This window comes from Sus scrofa, chromosome 8 (genome assembly GCF_054392235.1).
Source record: "Sus scrofa isolate SSC_HxYL_T2T_F1_AM1 chromosome 8, Sscrofa_HxYL_maternal_Yorkshire_Landrace_v2.0, whole genome shotgun sequence".
In the NCBI taxonomy this organism is placed as follows: domain Eukaryota; kingdom Metazoa; phylum Chordata; class Mammalia; order Artiodactyla; family Suidae; genus Sus; species Sus scrofa.
The window spans coordinates 93,767,055-93,785,261 of NC_139390.1; the positions used below are offsets into that span (position 1 = coordinate 93,767,055).

Genomic DNA, 18,207 nt, shown 5'->3' on the forward strand with positions numbered 1-18,207 from the left:
GGAGGGTTTCTTGCCCATTTGGGGGGTTTAAAGTCTTCTCCAGCATTCAGTAGATGTTCTGTGCAAATCGTTCTACATGTAGATTTTTTGTGTGTGTTTGTGAAAGAAGGTGAGTGTGATGTCTTACTGCTCTGCATCTTGATCCTTCTCCCAAAATGTCCTTTTTCTAAAAGAAGAATTATGCCTGGATGGTGTAGTCATTTACACAAAGTAAAAATAAAAATTGGCCTGGAATAACATTTCAATACCTCTTCAAAAGTATGGCAGCATTTCTGTCCAAGTAAACTATTTCTCATGGACAAAATTAGTGCAGACAATATCTAATCCTTCAACATACTTAAATATACAAAAAAAAAATGTCCAAAATAGGGAAGTCTCTTCATCTGTTTTCAGCAGCCTGTTTATATAATTTGGGTCTATCCAATTTATCTGAGTCAGCAGTGTTTTTCCCTTAAATTTTTTTATAAGCAACTCAATAACCCATTTCACCACAGTTGATCAGCTTGGCCATGCAGTCAATACAAATTTAGTCTTCAAGGTCACAACACTTTATAACAAAATTCCAAGGTGCAATATATACTACTGTCCAGTGTTTAATCAGGAACTTTTGATTTTTTTTTAATATCCACTGAGATATAATTAAACTCAAAACCAAAAAAATTGAACATTTCTAGGGATCTCTTTCAGATCTTTCTGGTTTCCCCACAATAAGCATTTCATTTTTTCAATGCGAGGTGATATTGATCTCAAGCCACAAAAACTTAAATCATAATCAAGATACCCATAATTTTCTTTCTTAAGAAAGAAACTATGGAGCCGTATTTGCTGCTCAGAAATCAATATCCCCATCAGGAAGACAAAAACACACTTCAGTTATCTGCCAAGGTGCCAGGCTTAACAAGGTTGTACTATTCTCATTTGGTTTCTCATCCCAGTTCTAGGTAGGATCAAATTTGCTTGTAATATTGATTGGCTCCCATGCTGCACCTTTTAAAAATGTCCAGCCCAAAAACAAACCAAAAAAAAAAAACTTTTTCTTTCATAGACTTAATCATTAGTAGACACACCAAAAAATCCATTTTTGTGCACCTCCTAGCCCTTGACGATGTTGGGCTTCTGAGGGTGACATTTCTATTCTCTTTGCTGGTTTAGAGATTTCCTGGAAACATGTAAAGAAGGATTCATTCAAAGGTCTAATTAGAGTTGAGTGACTTGGCATTGATACTCTGGCCAACTTTTAAGCAACATCATTAAAATTGCTTTAGTGGTCCTTGCTGATTTGAAGGAGTGGACTTTGCTGGAGAAATGCATAAAATCCACTGCCAAGTAGCAAGTAGCAGGATGATCTCTTTTTCTAGCTCAGGAAGGTGGCCAGTTCACACTGACATGTTATGATTCAGAGAATCTGGAACATGTGGGAAAGCTACAGAGTGGATCCACAAATTGTCCCATCTGTCAAAATAACTTCTTGCAGAAGCAGTGGCCTTTCACCTCTCAAATCCTGCTCAAGTCTTAAGGGAAATTAGTCTAATGGTCTTTATTGAGAGTATTCTCTACTGAACCATGTTCCACTTCACAAATGGTACATGCAAAGTGATCAGCTGTTTCTTCCTAATTTAGCCCAAGAGGTGAATTTCCTCTTGCCTCCAAAAAAAAAAAAAAAAATGACATCTTACTAGTTGAGGAAGGCATCATATCAAGAACACTCAATTTGCTTCTGAAATGCAAACAAAAATATCAGGCTATATCAAATAGAAAAAGTCAACTACAAAGGCGTGTGTGGTGTATCATCCTAATTTTCATGTGTCTATTCATATATTAAGTTTATAGTGGTCACCTCTGGATGGTGGGAATTCAGGTGACTTTAATTTTCATCTTTGTGCTTCTCTTTTCCAAATTTTTCACAATCAGCATGTTATAGTCAGCAAAATACCGATCAGTCTTTTAAAAGATTATCAAAGTAGATCCTTTCGTACAAAAGGAATTTGTCATTTGTAAAGAAAAGTCCAGCTTGTCACATTGCTTATGGAAATGAGTGAACTGGTGTGTCCTTTTTCCCTGCAGGGTCTCCCCAGGATATAGCAGCCGTGAGAAGCCAGGCAGCCCTCCAGAGCATGCGAACATCACGGTTGATGGCACAGAATGCAGGCATGATGGGAATGGGACCCTCCCAGAACCCAGGGACAATGGCCACAGCAGCAGCCCAGTCGGAGATGGGACTGGCCCCTTACAGCACCACACCTACCAGCCAACCCGGAATGTACAATATGAGCACAGGAATGACCCAGATGTTGCAGCACCCAAACCAAAGTGGCATGAGTATCACCCACAACCAAGCCCAGGGGCCGAGGCAGCCCACCTCAGGGCCAGGGGTCGGGATGGTGAGTGGTTTTGGTCAGAGCATGCTGGTGAACTCTGCCATTACCCCACAGCACCAGCAGATGAAGGGGCCTGTAGGCCAGACCTTGCCCAGGCCCCAGGCCCCACCAAGGCTGCAGAGTATTATGGGAACAGTCCAGCAGGGGACACAGAGCTGGCAACAGAGGAGCTTACAGGCAATGCCCGGGAGGACTAGTGGAGAATTAACATCCTTCAACAACGGCACCAGCTACCCGTTACAAGCTGGCCAGCCGAGGCTGACCAAGCAGCACTTCCCCCAGGGACTGAGCCAGGTGGTGGATGCTAACACTGGCACCGTGAGGACTCTCAACCCAGCTGCCATGGGCCGGCAGCTGATGCCACCGCTCCCGGGGCAGCAAGGCACGGGCCAGGCCAGGCCGATGGTCATGTCTGGCCTAAGCCAGGGCGTCGCTGGCATGCCAGCATTCAGCCAGCCCCCGGCACAGCAGCCCATGCCCGGGGGCAGCTTTGCTCCGAGCAGCCAGAGCCAAGCCTACGAGCGAAACCCCCCTCAGGACATGTCATACAATTACAGCAGCGATGCCCCTGGGCCTTCCTTCCCAGGCCTCTCGGACAGTGCCGATCTCATGGACTCCATCATCAAAGGCGGGCCAGGGGATGAGTGGATGCAGGAGCTCGATGAACTGTTTGGAAACCCCTAGTCAAGAGGGACCCTGAGAGCCAAAACCCTAGTGGTTAAAGCTTCCACCTTGAAAAAGAAACAGGATGTGGACTCATCCTTGTTTTTTTTGTTTGTTTTTTTGACCCATGTAAACTGAGCAGAACTGCAGCCGGCTGACAGTGGAAGGTCCAGGTACCAATCCCCAGCCCTGCTGGGCTTTGTTCCACCCAGCAATCAAGACAGACACCTTGCCAATCCCGCTGCAAGAGAGGGAGCCGCACAGGAGGCAAGTGGAGAGATGAGTCCACGGCCCCTCTGCTTGGCCCTGCCTGCGATCGCCTGGCCTAGCAGAGCCGCTCCAGCCAAGACAGACTGCTGCCTGACGTGCGGTGGCTGACAGCCCCTCCTGGCCCTGGTCCAGGGGTCACAGCGCTGGAGACACAGAGGCGAGCGAGCCGGGGGTGGAGGAGAGGCCCCCCCTGAGGCGGCTGGGTGGTTGCACGCACTGAACTCTGACTGCGAGAAAAGGCTGGCCTTCAAGACATGCCACTGGTTTTGGAGGGCAGGCGAGAAGACCAGAGAGGTGTTGCCAGAAGACACAGGCTCCACAGGCCTGTCTCCCCCCCATGATGACTCTCAGGAATGTTGGAGACGTTGCCTCACAAGGATCACCAAGGGAGCTTGGAGAAAGGTCCTGCAGTCCTGGGCAGGCAGCCCTCTGCTGGTGACCATGGTGGCCGTCGCTGCAGGGAGCTGGGCTGGAGCCTCCTGGGGGCCTGGTACAACCAGATACATCTCAGCAGTTCTCATCGACTCCTGGCGGCCACAGGCTGGGGAGGCCCCAGCTGGACACTGTGTCTGCCAGCACCCCCACCGCAGCCTGCCCCTGCTTCTCCTTGCAGACTATCCAAGAAGAAATGAAGCTTTTGTCTTCAGGGAGCCTGGGCAGAGGCAAAATAAAAGCAAGAAGCACCTAGACAAGCCTGATATGCAGGAAGCGACACTGGAGTTCTCTGCCTGGCACTGAGTGACCGCCCTGCTCCTGAGCAGTGGGTTTACATGAGCACGTGATGCCTCTGGGAAACCAGGGAGGGACTGGTCTGGATGGCGCCGGCTCTGGCTCCCTTGGGAAACCTCCCAGGAGTGAGGCCCTAAAATCGGCCTGGCCCTTCATCCCTGCTCACTAGAAAGACAAAGCTCAAACCCTGAAAGATGAGGAATTGAAAATTCAATTGCTCTGCTTCACACTTTTTGATGATAAAAAGGAGGAAGGGATGGTTCCTTCCCAGTGGCAGAATGATCCTTTCGTGAAGTTCTGTAGAGTTGTTCTCTTTGTAATTCGCTCACCTTGGCACCTCACTGAAGTCTGTCGGGAGGGGTCACCCACTCCGACTGGCGACTGCCGTGAGGCTTGTCTCAGCCCTCCTTGCCTCCCCTCCTGCTGTCCAGGTTTGCAGGCCACGTGGCACAGCCATTGTCCTGAGTGAGAGAAGCGAGTGTTTTTCTCCTGCCACCCCTCCCCTCTGTGTCCAAAGGCAGGCTCCCCTCTGCACACTCACGTGTAACTCAGCGCTGCAGAGCCCCAGCGCAGCTCCGGGAGCAGGTCCTGGGAGGGGGGTTCAAAGGAAGAGCTGGGGCAGAGGAGGTAGAGGCAGGGGCAGCCCGGCAAACCCTGCCCTTGACTTGCTCACCCAATGCCAAGGTCACAGGGCTACTCAGAGCAAGGGACCGGGCGGGGCTGTGTGCCCTCTGGGAAGAGGTGGTGGCAGGGTGACCGAGAACTCCCTGTATGGGGAGGGACCCACCAGGGAATGTCTTGAGTGGCCAGGGATGATAACCAAAAACAGAAGTAAACCAACGAGAAGACAGAATATATAATTACCTTTTTCTGAAAGGTCCAAGAAATAAATCTCTAAGCAACGATGGAAAACTGGAGGTGGTGATGGAGGGGGAAGCGGGGCTCCATTATCTTTTAGAAGCTTCCTCCAAATGCTCAGTACTGGGACCAAGTAAATAGAGGTAGATTTTAATAAGGTGGTTTTGTTTTGTTTTTGTTCTTACTAAGGTGCTGATGTACATGTAATGTCTAAAAAAAAAAAAGTTATTTGTAAATAAGTTTTTACAATACTTCAGATATCACTGGGTCTACTATCTGTAAAAAAAATATATATACATATAAATATATATATACCGTTTGTTTAAAATAGAGTATTTTTATTTCATTCCTTAACTCATCATCCCAGCAGTGGTATTTGCACTTCAGAGGACATCGAATTACTAATTTGTACTGGATGACCTACGGCAACTTCCCCCATTTTCTTCAGATTTTTCTAGTTATCTGTTTTTACTTTGTACATTGAGCATCGCTTATTTCCTTTTAAGAAATGTACAGAACTGAAGTGTAGAAATGAAGTGATGTTGACCTACCACTTTTAAAGAAAAACAAAAAAACAAATAAAAGATCATTATCTGAACCAATCCACAGTTTAGTTTATTTTAGAACTCTCACTGGAGCACCAGCCTTAATTAAGCAGACGTATGATGCTGGACTTTAACTCCAGTTCTTATCTCAAAATTTTGACATCATTATTTTAAACATTTATGTAACAGTAGAGATCACAGGCACTCATCCCCAGCCTTTTTACTTCAACCATACAGCTAAAACATTCTAAACAGGCACCCCAAGCCGTTCCCATGGTGGCTCAGCGCTAATGAACCTGACTAGTATCCATGAGGACTCGGATTCAGTCCCTGGCTTTGCTCAGTGAGTTAAGGATCTGGCATTCCTGGGAGCTGCGGTGTAGGTCATAGATGTGGCCCAGACCCAGTGTTGCTATGGCTGTGGGGTAGACCGGCAGCTACAGCTCAGATTTGACCTCTAGCCTGGGAACCTCCATATGCAGCGGGTACAACCCTAAAAAGACAATAAACAAATACGCATTCCAGGGACGTGGAACCAGTGAGAGGAAAGTCAGCTTTGAAAGAAAAGGACCAAAGTCCATTTGTAGATTGAGTACCATCACAATTCAAATTCCTCCTGGTTTGGAAAACTGATAGTAAAATTCTCATTTAAAAAAGGAAGGAAACTTGGATATATTAGGGGGAAAGTAACAATGGGGCCATGCTCCATTGTACTGGACCCTGGTGCTACACCCATGCATGCTTACATGCACACGCGCATACACACACACCTCTTCTACCAGCCCAGCTGCATCTCTTTGGAGGATGGCCTTCGGCCAGGGTCTGGCTTAACCAGCACCACCCACAGAGAGTTTAAGGTGCTTAGAAGTTCATGTCTCTCCAGATGTGAGATCCCAGTTAACTTGCCTGGACAAACCCTGAGCTAGGACTTCTGCTTCTGTCCCCTGCAGGATCAGGCAGAGACGGGGACTTGGCCTGAAGGTGCCCCCTTGCTTGGCTTCCTGTCTTTGTCTGCTCTGTTTCCCCTCCTGGGAGCCCTTCCCCAACAAATCACACACACATGAATCTACTCCACTTCTAGAAGGCCAGACCTAGGCTTGCCATCCAACTTTAAAAAGCACAGCAAAACAACACATATCAAAACTGTCTGGGTGAAGCAGAAGGAGGCCACAAGAACAGAATGAGGTCATCATCAAAAAGAGATCCAGGAGTTCCTGAGGGTGGCTCAGCAGAAACAAATCTGACATCCAGGAGGACGCAGATTTGATCCCTGGCCTCCCTCAGTGGGTTAAGGGTCCAGCGTTGCCATGAGCTGTGGTGTAGGTCGCAGACACGGCTCAGATCTGACATTGCTGTGGCTATGACATAGGCCAGTGGCTACAGCTCCAATTCAACCTCTTAGCCTAGAAACCTCCATATGCCATGGTTTGGCCCTAAAAAGAAAAAAAAAAAAAAATCTGAAACAAAGATGAGTTTTAATATGCACAAATTCCAAGAGAAAAAAATGAACTTGACTAAGGAAGAAGGGGCCAGCCCTACTCAGGGTGGGCTGTGGTCCACACTCACTGGCAAATACCATGGAGAAAACAATGTGACATTCGGCCTTGTCCCACTAATATTGGCTTAGTGACATGAGATCAAAAATTAACAGATTCAGGGGCTGGGGGGGGGGAAGGCTGACACAGAATAAAAATATGAAGTCTGAGAAGGGCTGAGTACTCCTCCTTGTCCTAATGAATTATTTTTAATTGGGAATTCCCATCATGGCACAGCAGAAACGAATCCAACTAGGAACCATGAGGTTGTGGGTTTGATCCCTGGCCTTGCTCAATGAGTTAAGGATCCAGTGTTGCCATGAGCTGTGGTGTAGGTCACAGACTCGGCTCAGATCTGGCATTTCTGTGGTTGTAGCTGTGGTGTAGGCCAGCAGCTGCAGCTCCGATTTGACCCCTAGCCTGGGAACCTCTGTATGCCGTGGGTGCGGCCCTAAAAAGACAAAAGACACACATACAAATTATCTTTAATTACTGCACTGGATGAATGGACTGCCTTTCTCCTTTAAGAAGATTCTTATTTATAATTGTGCTGACTTCTATAAAATCCCAGTGCAGCAAGTGCCTAACACAGGAAGGCGGAGAGAGAGAATAAACATCTTTCCAGAAGTCACTAGGCATCTGCCTCCATGGGGAGGAAATATTTTATTGCCAAAAATTAGGAACCTTCAAAAGCATGAAAGGAGCCATTTCTGCCTTTGACCACAAGGAAGATTGTGTCTGAAGGAAAAAGGGTAAAAAACAAATGACCGGATGCTTTTCCTTCTTAATGACTTTTTTGGCCACACCTCATCTACTTCTAACCCTGCAAGGAAAAGCAAGGGAGAGGAAAAATACCTTAAAGGAGAACAGGGCTACTTGTTTTTGTAACCAGTCCTTTATCTTCCCATCTCCTTTTTCAATTTTTTTCTTCTTCAATTTTCTCTAGTCTCATTTTGTTTATGTTTTTAGGATATGAGACTTCCATGCCCGTGTCCTCTGGCTGGACTACCACAGACACCTGTCTCATTTCACACAGTAAGCAGAGGAACTGGGGCAGCATTCACACACCTGGCACCCAGGTGTCCCTGCCGCGCCCAGGACAGTTGCCAGGCCAGGACTTATGCTATGGCCCCACCCCTACCCTCCGATCCTAAGTCATGTGCAGAGTGCTCAGAATAAAAAACCTTCAGAGGTACCCAGAACCTGGCTTTAGATTTTAACTTTGCTTTAGGCTTTTAAACTTTTTGTTACGGACATTCTCAAACAATAAGAAAAATAGAAAGAATATGACAACGAATAATGGTACACTCACCAACTCAACTTGATCATTGTCAACACTTCACCGGAGATGCTTCACATAGATACTCCCTGGAATCATTTCAAAGCACACTCTACACACCCAGTCACTTCACTGGTGCCTCAACCTCCCAGCTGGCAGCTCCCAAGAAGCAGGCCATTTGCGTTCCAAGCCACAACATCACTACTGCACACAAGGAATTCCCTAATAGCTCATTCTTATTCGAATTGTCCCAATTGCCTCCCAGATGTCTTCCATCAGCTTTTTTCTGCTAACCAGAATCCAGGATCCCACATTGCCTTTTGGGTTTTACACATTTTAAGGCTTTTTTAATTCAGAAAAGATCTTCTCCATCCCTTTGTTCATACACTTTTTGAGGCAAAGGATCAGTTTTCCAAAAAGAAAAATCGGTCGACTTACTAATATCCAAAAAATACCTACGTCAGATCAGAGACTCACATCTCTTCAGCCAGCACATTTGCTCCCTGTAGCCAATTTATAGGAATTAAAAACATCAAGAGGTTGCCTTGGTGACCAAAGAATTAGAACAAAGGAAACATTCTAGAGTTCAGATGTTTTAAAGATACAGAGCTTTGATGTGCTGTGGGCCCATCTTTTCCACAGTTGTTTAAGCAAACTGTGTGTCTATCATGTACATCTTTAAATAGTTCCTGACTGATGCACCCTGAGCGTGCGTGGGGATATGTAGCACTTGGATTGGGAATATGAGAAGTTGCTGTGTTTTCTTTTCTACTATTCCAGAAACACTAGTGTTTCAATGCCTTTATTTCTTTTTCTATTATTCATAGCCTCAGTAACTGCCTTTGCACCCATACACACACAAGTCCCAATAAAAGCATCTTAGAGATGCCTACACCAGATTCAAGGCTGTCAAACTGTCTTAGAAAAATTACAGAGCCCTCTCTTCCTGGTGTTAACAAATGTTACATATGGTCATAATTCCATTTTCCTAAGACCCCTGAAGATGGGGAGGTGGGCTCATTCCCATTTTATAGATGAACAAAGTGAAGAAAGGTCATTTGCCTTGCGCCAGACAGCGACCGCACACCAGGGCCCAACAGCTGCAGGCCTCCAGCTCCCATGAGTCAAAGTGCAGTGGAAGCCAGGCTAGCCTCTCCAGCCATGACCTTGACCCTCCTTTGCCTCCCTGTTCAGGGGCAAGAACATTCCCTGAGCGCTCATCTCTGGATGGTTCCTTGAAAATGATATGCCCTCTTGTCTTTTTTCCTTTGGTCTTTTTTTTTTTTTTTTGTCTTTTTGCCATTTCTTGGGCCTCTCCCGCAGCATATGGAGGTTCCCAGGCTAGGGGTCGAATTGGAGCTGTAGCCACTGGCCTACGCCAGAGCCACAGCAACGCGGTATCCAAGCCGCGTCTGCAACCTACACCACAGCTCACGGCAACGCCGGATCGTTAACCCACTGAACAAGGGCAGGGACCGAACCCGCAACCTCATGGTTCCTAGTCAGATTCGTTAACCACTGCGCCATGACGGGAACTTCTTCCTTTGGTCTTTATAAAGCCCTTTTCCACAGCTGGAATTGTTTTGTGCTGTTAGCTGATGGCTGTCTTCTCTGGCTACTCTATGTATTTGCCTCATTTTCGCCACCATCTGTGGCTGTCCTGCAACCCGTGGGTGGCAGCTGCCTTATCAGCATCTCCCTGGAACTTGCCATCAGGAGAGAAGCAGTCTCAGAGGCTAGTGATTGCAGTGGACCACAGAAAGCCCTGGACACAGACAGGGTAAGCTGCTCCCCACATAAGCGGTTCTGACTTGGGCACGTACTTCTATAGCCAGGGCTCGGCACCCTTCCCTGTTGCCATGGGTACGTCCCCTCAGAGCAAACTTCGGTCCTTAAACTAACAGGAAAAATCGAAAGGGTATGATTCTACAGAGCCATTTCAGGAAGAAAAAAAAAAAAAAAAAAAAACCAAATAGGGATTTTTATTGCTTTTAATTGAACAAGAGAGACCATCTAACCTTCAGAGTAGAAACATCTTCTGCAGGCATTTGAGCGAAAGGAGAGGGCCACTTTAGAAGTGCCTCAGTTTCTTGGCAATATTGAGGTCCAGATATTCATCCAGAAAGCTGTTTGTAATCCCCACAGCACCTAGGACGGCCAACAAGGCCAAAACCCCCAGACTTAACCGGAAACCAGTGATCCTGTGGGCAGAGATGAGAGAGAGGAGAAAAAATAAACTGGCCTACAGTGGTGCATCCGGGGAGCCCAGGCAGACGGTTCATTGTGGACACTGCCCAGCACATCCATGTTTTTACCATCGGGAAATTTCCAGCCATCAGACAAACTGAAGAGCATGCCTAGTCACAGGGGTCAAGGGGCTCCCTGGCACCGTCAAAGGATTCTCAAAGCTGGGTGGGATGATTGCCTTGGTAACTTCTAGGAGATAGTGCAAAATGTGTGCAACGATTTCAAGTGCAGTGGTCCAAGGATGTACATTTAGTGCAGTTTTACCCTTGCATTTCCCCGTCTCACACCTAGTTGTGTACGGCCTGGTGAGACTTGGGCAACACAGATCACCTTGTGATCATAGCCATCAATGCTGTTAACGCTGTCGGGAACAGGAAGCTAATTCAGACTCCACTGTGCTACTTTGTACCTAAAAATCCACTGCTTGGGTTCTCCTTACCTTTTTTTAGGAGCTTCTGAATATCCCCAAAAATACCGGTGACGGGCATAGATGTACACCAGACCCAGACAAGTGGCAAAAACTACAAAGGAAAAAAATAGAGGAGACACAGAATATGATGGCAGCCTTTCAAAGAGTGGGGTGAAAACTGAGAAAATGGTCACAAAATGTGTATCTGGCAAAAGACTTGTGTGCAGAATATATGAAGAACTCGGACAATGCAATAATGAAAAGAAAATATTTTTTAATAGCAAAACAATAGAAAATTCATATAGCAAGATAAACAAATGTACCAATAAGTACATGACATTTGTTCAACCTCATTCAGTATCATTCGATATCTGCAAATTGTAACTTAAAACCACAGTGAGATGACACCTCTGCACATCCACCGAATGGCGAAATTTTAAAAACACTGACAACATAAAATGTTGGGGATGTAGGAATCCTCATGCATTATTGGTGGGAATGCAAAGTAGCACAGCCACTTTGGGAAAAGGTCTGGTCGTTTCTTATAAAACTAAACATTACTTTTCAACCCAGCAATTCCCTTTTGGTGTATTTACCCAAGAGAAATGAAAGCACATGTCCATAAAAAGCCTTGAACGGAATGTTCATTGCAGATTTAATCATAATAGCCAAACACTGAAAATAGACTGGAAATCTATCCACAGGAGGAAGGATAAGCAAACTGTAAAAAGCATACAATGGAATCTCACCAACAATGAAAAGAAACAGATAAACTTGTGACAGTTCAGTAAATCTCAAAAACATTTTGCTGGAGTTTCCATCGTGGCTCATCGGAAATGAATCTGACCTGCATCCATGAGGATGCAGGTTTGATCCCTGGCCTCGCTCAGTGGGTTCAGGATCCGGCATTGCCTTGAGCTGTGGTGTAGGTCAAAGATGCGGCTTGGATCCCACATTGCTGTGGCTGTGGGGTAGGCCAGCAGCTGCAGCTCTGATTCAACCCCTAGCCTGGGAACCTCCATATGCTGCAGGTCTGGCACTAAAATGAAAAAAATAAATAAATAAATAAATAAATAAAACCCAGAGCATTGTTTGCCTCTAAAAGGGCCTGGGAAGGACCTGAGGAAATTTTCTGAGAGGTTGTCATGTTCCACATCTTGGTGGGGATTTGTGTGATGCAGGTGTATACACTTGTCAACACTCATTGGATCATACACTCAAGGATTTGTGCATTTTGCTAAATACAAATTTTACCTAAAAGAAATGCAAAATGTTGTTTGATGTTCTGCCATCCTGTCCAGTGAAAACAATCTCAGTATCTTCCCTACATTAGGGAACCTCTCTTTCCTCAACGCTTGACATATGCAAATTACCAGAGCCCACTATAAAATCTTGGGACCCTGGTATGCAGGATAAAGTTATAAATAAAATAAAATTCATTATTGCCATAGGTCAAACTTTTTTGGTTTCCACTATCTACCAGATATATTGTATGGATTGGGGTGAGCGGTGGAAAAGATACCAGCTCCCTGCCCTTATGGGGTTTCTCAGCAAAGACAGACAACAGACAAAGGGGAAGACAGAAGCAAAGGGTAGACTTGAACGTGCTGTGAAGGAAGTGACGGGGGATGGGATGGTGGGAACTGGAGAGGCCGCCTTTAGGAAGGGGTTAGAGAGGCCCCTCTGAGGGGATGACTTGCACTGAGCCCTGAAGGGTGAGAAGGAGGGGGCCCATCAAAGAGCTGGAGAAGAGGGGTTGGCAGAGCCACCTGGCCCTCCAAGAAGCGGAGAGATTCTAAGCATGCTGCAGTTTTGAAACTCCCCATCTGCTCAATTATGCCCACAAAGCCAATGGGGACTGTTCAAGGCAGTTAACAGGCAACCTACTCTGGATGAGAAAGAATGAAAATTACAACAGCATACCTGAGAAATCCCTTCCTGCCAGGTGGTTGGCCTCATTCAGCCCATCAGCGTGAAACGCAAAGGGTCAAATGGCAGAGGCCAAGTCCCATTATCAAAAAGCCCTTTTCTTGTTAGTGGTGAAGATGGTCTCACCTAACAAGCAACTATTGCCTTCATTCTTGCCCTTAAGGGATAAAAATGTGAGTTGGACCAAAGTCAAGTCATTCTCTAAAGGACATGTTCTCTGAAATTCTTCAGTTGACAGTGAAAATTACAAGAGGGAAATGATAGGCTTGCCTCTGAAAGCAGCTGGATTTTGGTTTATTTAAATCTTAGCAATCAAGTGTCAAGCCCAAATGAGGCCATGAGAGTTATTGGAAAGAAAAGGGGATTAAATTTCTCCCAATAAGGTAGCGGGTGCTATGGTGACCTCCCATGAAATGGATGGGCAGAGTTTGGGTAAAGCCCCCAGCTCACTAAGGATACCCCTTCAAACAAAAAGCAGAGATTTAGAGAGTTTCTACATACATCAATAGCACTACATCCTTGGAAACTCTTTAAGAAAAGTACATGGGCTTTTGGGTGAAAAAACCTATAAACCCTGCTTGAAATTACTTGAAAGCTCGTTTTTCCCTCAATCGTTGAACATTTAAGTTAGACAAATTTCTTGACCTCTCTGTACTTCAGTTTCTTCATCTGTACAGTAGGAATTAACTATCTGAGCTGCCTTATAGGAAGGTTTCTAATCCTTTGCACATGAGAGAATATATGTATGACACCTAAAAACAGTACCTGGCACAGTAACTACTCAATACACATTAGCTATAAAAATTAGGGCAAACTGTTCATTCTGTGTTCTGTTCCTGCAGATAAATTAGAATTTAGAGTATGAGATTTGAAGATGGAAACATGTCATTTTTATTTTGGAGTCTCCAGCATATGGTTTGTTCCAAGTTTGTTTTTACTTTTTTGTTTGTTTTTTTTAAATCACCGAATTAAAAAGGAATGAGGGAGTTTCCATTGTGGCTCAGCAGTAATGAATCTGACTAGTATCCATGAGGATGCAGGTTCAATCCCTGGCCCCAGTCAGTGGGTTAAGGACCCCACACTGCCCTGAGCTGCAGTGTAGGTTGCAGAAGGGGCCCAAATCTAGCCTTGCTGTGACTGTGACATAAGCCTGTGACTGTGGCATAAGCCTGCAGCTGCGGCTCTGATTTGGACTCCCAGCCTGGGAACTGCCATATGTTGAGGGTGCAGCCCTAAAAATAAATAAATAAATATGAATGAGGTCAGAGTTAGCCTATCTGCAGCACCATGCTCTCTGATGCACATAGACAGTGCTTATTTTGTTTAAAACAATTTCCAGGATCAATAGGTGTGTGGTTGCTTGATAGTCGTAAGGAACATAGGATCATCAGAACAAAGTTGACTATGTATTAAACTTACCTTGGTTGAAATACCATCCAGCCACCCACAATGTAATAATGAATACTGGGTAAAACTCTAAAGAGTTTTGTCTGCAAGAAAAAAAATAAACAGGTAGGTTATTTTAGGAGAAAACTATATACCAAAGCAGTGAGTTTTCATCTAGAGGTAAATGCCCAGTTTCTTCTTATAAAAGTAATATAAAAATTAATAAGGAGCTTAAATGTCCTTACAGGTAAAATGAGTTTTTCAGAGTGCGACTCAAACATTGTTTAAACATCAAACAAGGCCAGAGTTCCCGTCGTGGCTCAGTGGTTAATGAATCTGACTAGGAACCACGAGGTTGCAGGTTTGATCCCTGGCTTCACTCAGTGGTTAAGGATCCGGCGTTGCCGTGAGCTGTGGTGAAGGTTGCAGATGTGGCTTGCATCCGGTGTTGCTGTGGCTGTGGCGTAGGCCAGCGGCTACAGCTCCAATTTGACCCCCAGCCTGGGAACATCTGTATGCCACAGGTGTGGCCCCAGAAAAAGGCAAAACGACAAAAAAAAGAAAGAAAAAGAAAAAGAAAAACAAGGTCAAGAAATCACTCCCTCAGATGTAAATGGCCCAGAGTAGAAATGAATCATAGGTCTTTTCCAAAGACAGGCCTCAAGATGGTCTTGATGCTGAACCTAGAGATCATTCTGAATCTTATCTAAATAACTCAGAAAATAATGCAGTTCACATTAAATGAATTTCTTGCCCAGAATTCCCCTCACACCAACTGCCATCCATTTTGAGTTACCTCAGCACATTAAAAAATGGTTTTTAGGAGTTCCCACTGTGGCTCAGTGGTAATGAACCTGACTAGTATCTATGAGGATACACGTTCAATTCCTGGCCTCACTAAGTGGGTTAAGGGTCTGGCATTGCCATGAGCTGTGGTGTAGGTCACAGAAGGGGCTTGGACCCTGCATGGCTGTGGCTTTGGTGTAGGCCAGCAGCTGCAACTCCAATTCAATCCCTAGCTTGGGAAGCTCCATATGCCGCAAGTGAAGCCTTGAAAACCAAAAAAGTTTTGTAAGCAATTCCCCCTAAAATCTCCTGAAATCAGTGAATGAGCATATTTAATTCCCGTTTTATGGAGAGGGAAAAAACTAAAGACTGAGAACCCAAGCCGACAGGTGCCTCTCAGAGAATCAGAGGTAGACTGTGTCATCTCTAGATTCCAAAGTTCTGTCCTAATGTCAAGTCAAATTGCTTCTATTCATAGAAGACTTGCATGGAAAATTTGATACTATTTTAAGCAAAAGGGAATAGTTCTCTGGGAACTATAATTAATTCATCTGCACCTAGCAAAAGGAAAAGATATGAATTATATTCATCTTCCTTCCTGTGCTATGCCCCCAAGTGATCTTGGTTAGGTTGGTTGAGCTCTTCACTGACAATATCACAAACAGAAAAAACTTTAATGTAATTTGTAATGAGGTATTGAGTTGATCCTGGGGGAAGAGTCATAGTCTACAGCATTAGAAATGATCCTGCATCCTTCCTTAAGCCTTAAAACTTAAAAAAGTAACAAAGGTTATGTTGCAACTGACCCCAAAAAAAAGTTGATCTGGTTCTTGAAGGCTAAATATTCTAACCTAGGTCACCATGAGTGATTCTTCTTAACAAAAAATTTTTTTAAAAGTGTTCTATTTTGTTTTGTTTTTGTGACCATGATGGCGACATGGGATGGACCTGAACTTCCCCCCTCCCACAGGTGCACTGAATGTGCAGATACACACAGAGAAAATCCCTCTAAAAGAAATCCAGAAGCCAGCTGAATGACTCCTACACACCAGGCAAATAAGAAAATAGTCACACTGAAACATGTGGCTATTGGAAAAACTGCAACACACTCTCCTCAGAAGACCCTGAATAGCTAAAGCAAACTTGAGAAATAAGAAAAAAGCTGGAGGCATTGCACATCCTGATTTAAAACTGTATTACAAAGCTACAGTAACTGAAGCAGTATGGTATTGGCATAAAAGCAGACACACAGGTTAATGCAACAAAATAAAGAGCAGGAAATAAACCCATGCATATGTGGTCAATTAGTTTTTAACAAACCAACAAAGAATATACAACAAGGAAAGGATAATATCGTCAATAAATGTGTTGAGAAAACTGGAAAGCCACATGCAAAAGAATGAAACTGGGGGAAGGATCAGGATATTGGGAGAATAAGATGTGGTGCTCTCCTTATCCCACAAACACATTAAAAAAAATCTGTATGTAGAACAATTCACACAGAACATCTACTGAATCCTGGCAGAAGACCTTTAACCTCCAAAAAGGGCAGGAAACCCTCTGCATAACTGGGCAGAACAAAAGAAAAAAAGAGAGAGAGAGAGAGAAAAGGAATCAGGATGGGACTAGCACTCCTGAGAGGGAGCTGTTAAAGAGAAAAGCAATCCACACACTTGGAAGATACCTAACCAATGGGGAGATCAGCCAAGATGGAGGGACTTCAAAGTCACCAAGAAAAGCACAGCATCTGGACTGAGGAGGGCAAAGCAGAGGGAGAGCCACACAGACCATTTGTACCAACGCCCCTGGACACCACAGCCTGAGCCATTCAGGCAGGGGCTGAGTGTGGAGACTCAGGCTCCAGAGGTGAGTTCCAGGAAGAGGACTAGGATTAGCTATGTGGAGACAGCCTGAGGGGCTAGGCAGCTGTGCTCCACAGGCTGGGGAGTGGAACACCACAGCATAGGGAACTTGGAAGGAGATCTGGGCCTTCAGGAGAAGCAAGTTGCCATTGTTGGAGAGGGCAAGAGGAGGAGGGGCAGACTGCAGTAGGAATCCCTTTTTCTGCACATGCGCAGACTCTCAGAGGGCAAGGCACCTCTGACACAGGCTACAGGTGGCAAGGTGCCAGTTGCTCGGGCTACAGGCAACCGGGTTCCTCTTGTGTGGGCTGCAGGTGACCAGGAACCTCTTGTGTAGACTAAGGGCAGGGGGCTAAGCATGAAGCAGCACTTCTTGTGGGATCTATAGACAAGTGGACAAAACACAGCAGTCATCTCAGACGCTAGATGGGGGCATGGCCTGCTACAACTAGGGGTCTGTGAACAGGTACCAACTGTGGCCCCAGGCACATCAGAGTTGGCAAAGAAGAGGGAACTGCAACCAAGCACCACCCATTGTTGCTCTCACTCCCTGGGAACACACGTGCCCTACTGCTGCCACTGCGAAATGCTCCAGGCACTGAATAAATCTGCCTGAGGCTGATTAACATTTCTAAGGGCCTTGCAAATAAGAGTAGCCTGAACCACCTTCTCGTGGGTCCTTGCTACTGTTAAGAGCCAAGCAACTAGGCACTGACTACTAGCCCTGCCCATTGCCTCCTTCTCCCTGGAAACACATGCAGCAACCTATCAAGAGGATAACAGCCTGGTCACACTGGGGAAAGAGACAGCAAATATCCAAATTCAAACACCAAAAATAACTAGTAATCCCCCACAAAATACAAACGGGCGCTCTTGTATAGAGCTATCCCTCCAAGACTACAGTAGTTGGTTTCCTTCAACTCACAGCATAAGAAAAATATAAACAAAAATGAAGAAGCTCAGGAACCATTCCCAGTTAAAAGAACAGGAGAATTCACCTGAAGAAGCAAATAATGAAAGGGACCTCTGCAGTCTTAATAGATACGGAGTTCAAAAAGGAGCTAGTGAAAATACTGAGGGAATTGTGGATGAAAATGAATAACAGATATAAACAGAAATCCAGATTACATTAACAGAAATGGAAACTCTAAGGAGGAACTAAGAAAAATTAGAAAATTCATTTCCAGAGACATGAACTGAGCTAAAGGTGCTAAAGGACAAAATGAATAGTGCAGAGGAATGAATTGGGACTTGAAAGACAGAATAATGGAAATCACCCAATCAGGACTGCAGACAGAAAACCAAATAAAAAAAAAAAAAAAAAAAGAGAG

At 45.1% G+C, this 18,207-nt stretch overlaps 2 protein-coding genes across 45 annotated transcripts in view; one reads left to right on the forward strand and one right to left on the reverse strand.

Annotated features, from left to right (window-relative positions):
* The window catches only part of MAML3 (mastermind like transcriptional coactivator 3), a 445,572-nt gene extending 440,072 nt beyond the window's left edge, over positions 1–5,500 (forward strand). For all 4 annotated transcript variants that reach the window (XM_021100677.2, XM_084972848.1, XM_084972849.1 and 1 more), the window contains exon 5: positions 2,065–5,500. In XM_021100677.2, the coding sequence (XP_020956336.2) occupies positions 2,065–3,062 (998 nt within the window). In that variant the 3' untranslated portion in view covers positions 3,063–5,500. The remainder of the gene's footprint in view (positions 1–2,064) is intronic.
* Positions 578–18,207, reverse strand: part of MGST2 (microsomal glutathione S-transferase 2) — a 76,249-nt gene continuing 58,619 nt past the window's right edge. For 3 of the 41 annotated variants that reach the window (XR_014812942.1, XR_002346418.2, XR_014812940.1), the window contains exons 3-9: positions 14,262–14,332; positions 10,944–11,025; positions 10,276–10,458; positions 4,905–5,108; positions 4,582–4,628; positions 4,370–4,501; positions 578–3,798 (exon numbers count right to left, since the gene is read on the reverse strand). Coding sequence is in view for 1 of the 41 variants with exons in the window: in XM_021100678.2 (XP_020956337.1) it covers positions 10,329–10,458; positions 10,944–11,025; positions 14,262–14,332 (283 nt within the window). In the remaining 40 variants the exon portion in view is untranslated. Of the gene's footprint in view, positions 5,109–10,230; positions 10,459–10,943; positions 11,026–14,261; positions 14,333–18,207 lie in introns of those variants that run through there. The other 38 variants (XR_002346420.2, XR_002346410.2, XR_002346419.2 and 35 more) reach the window with 25 other exon arrangements.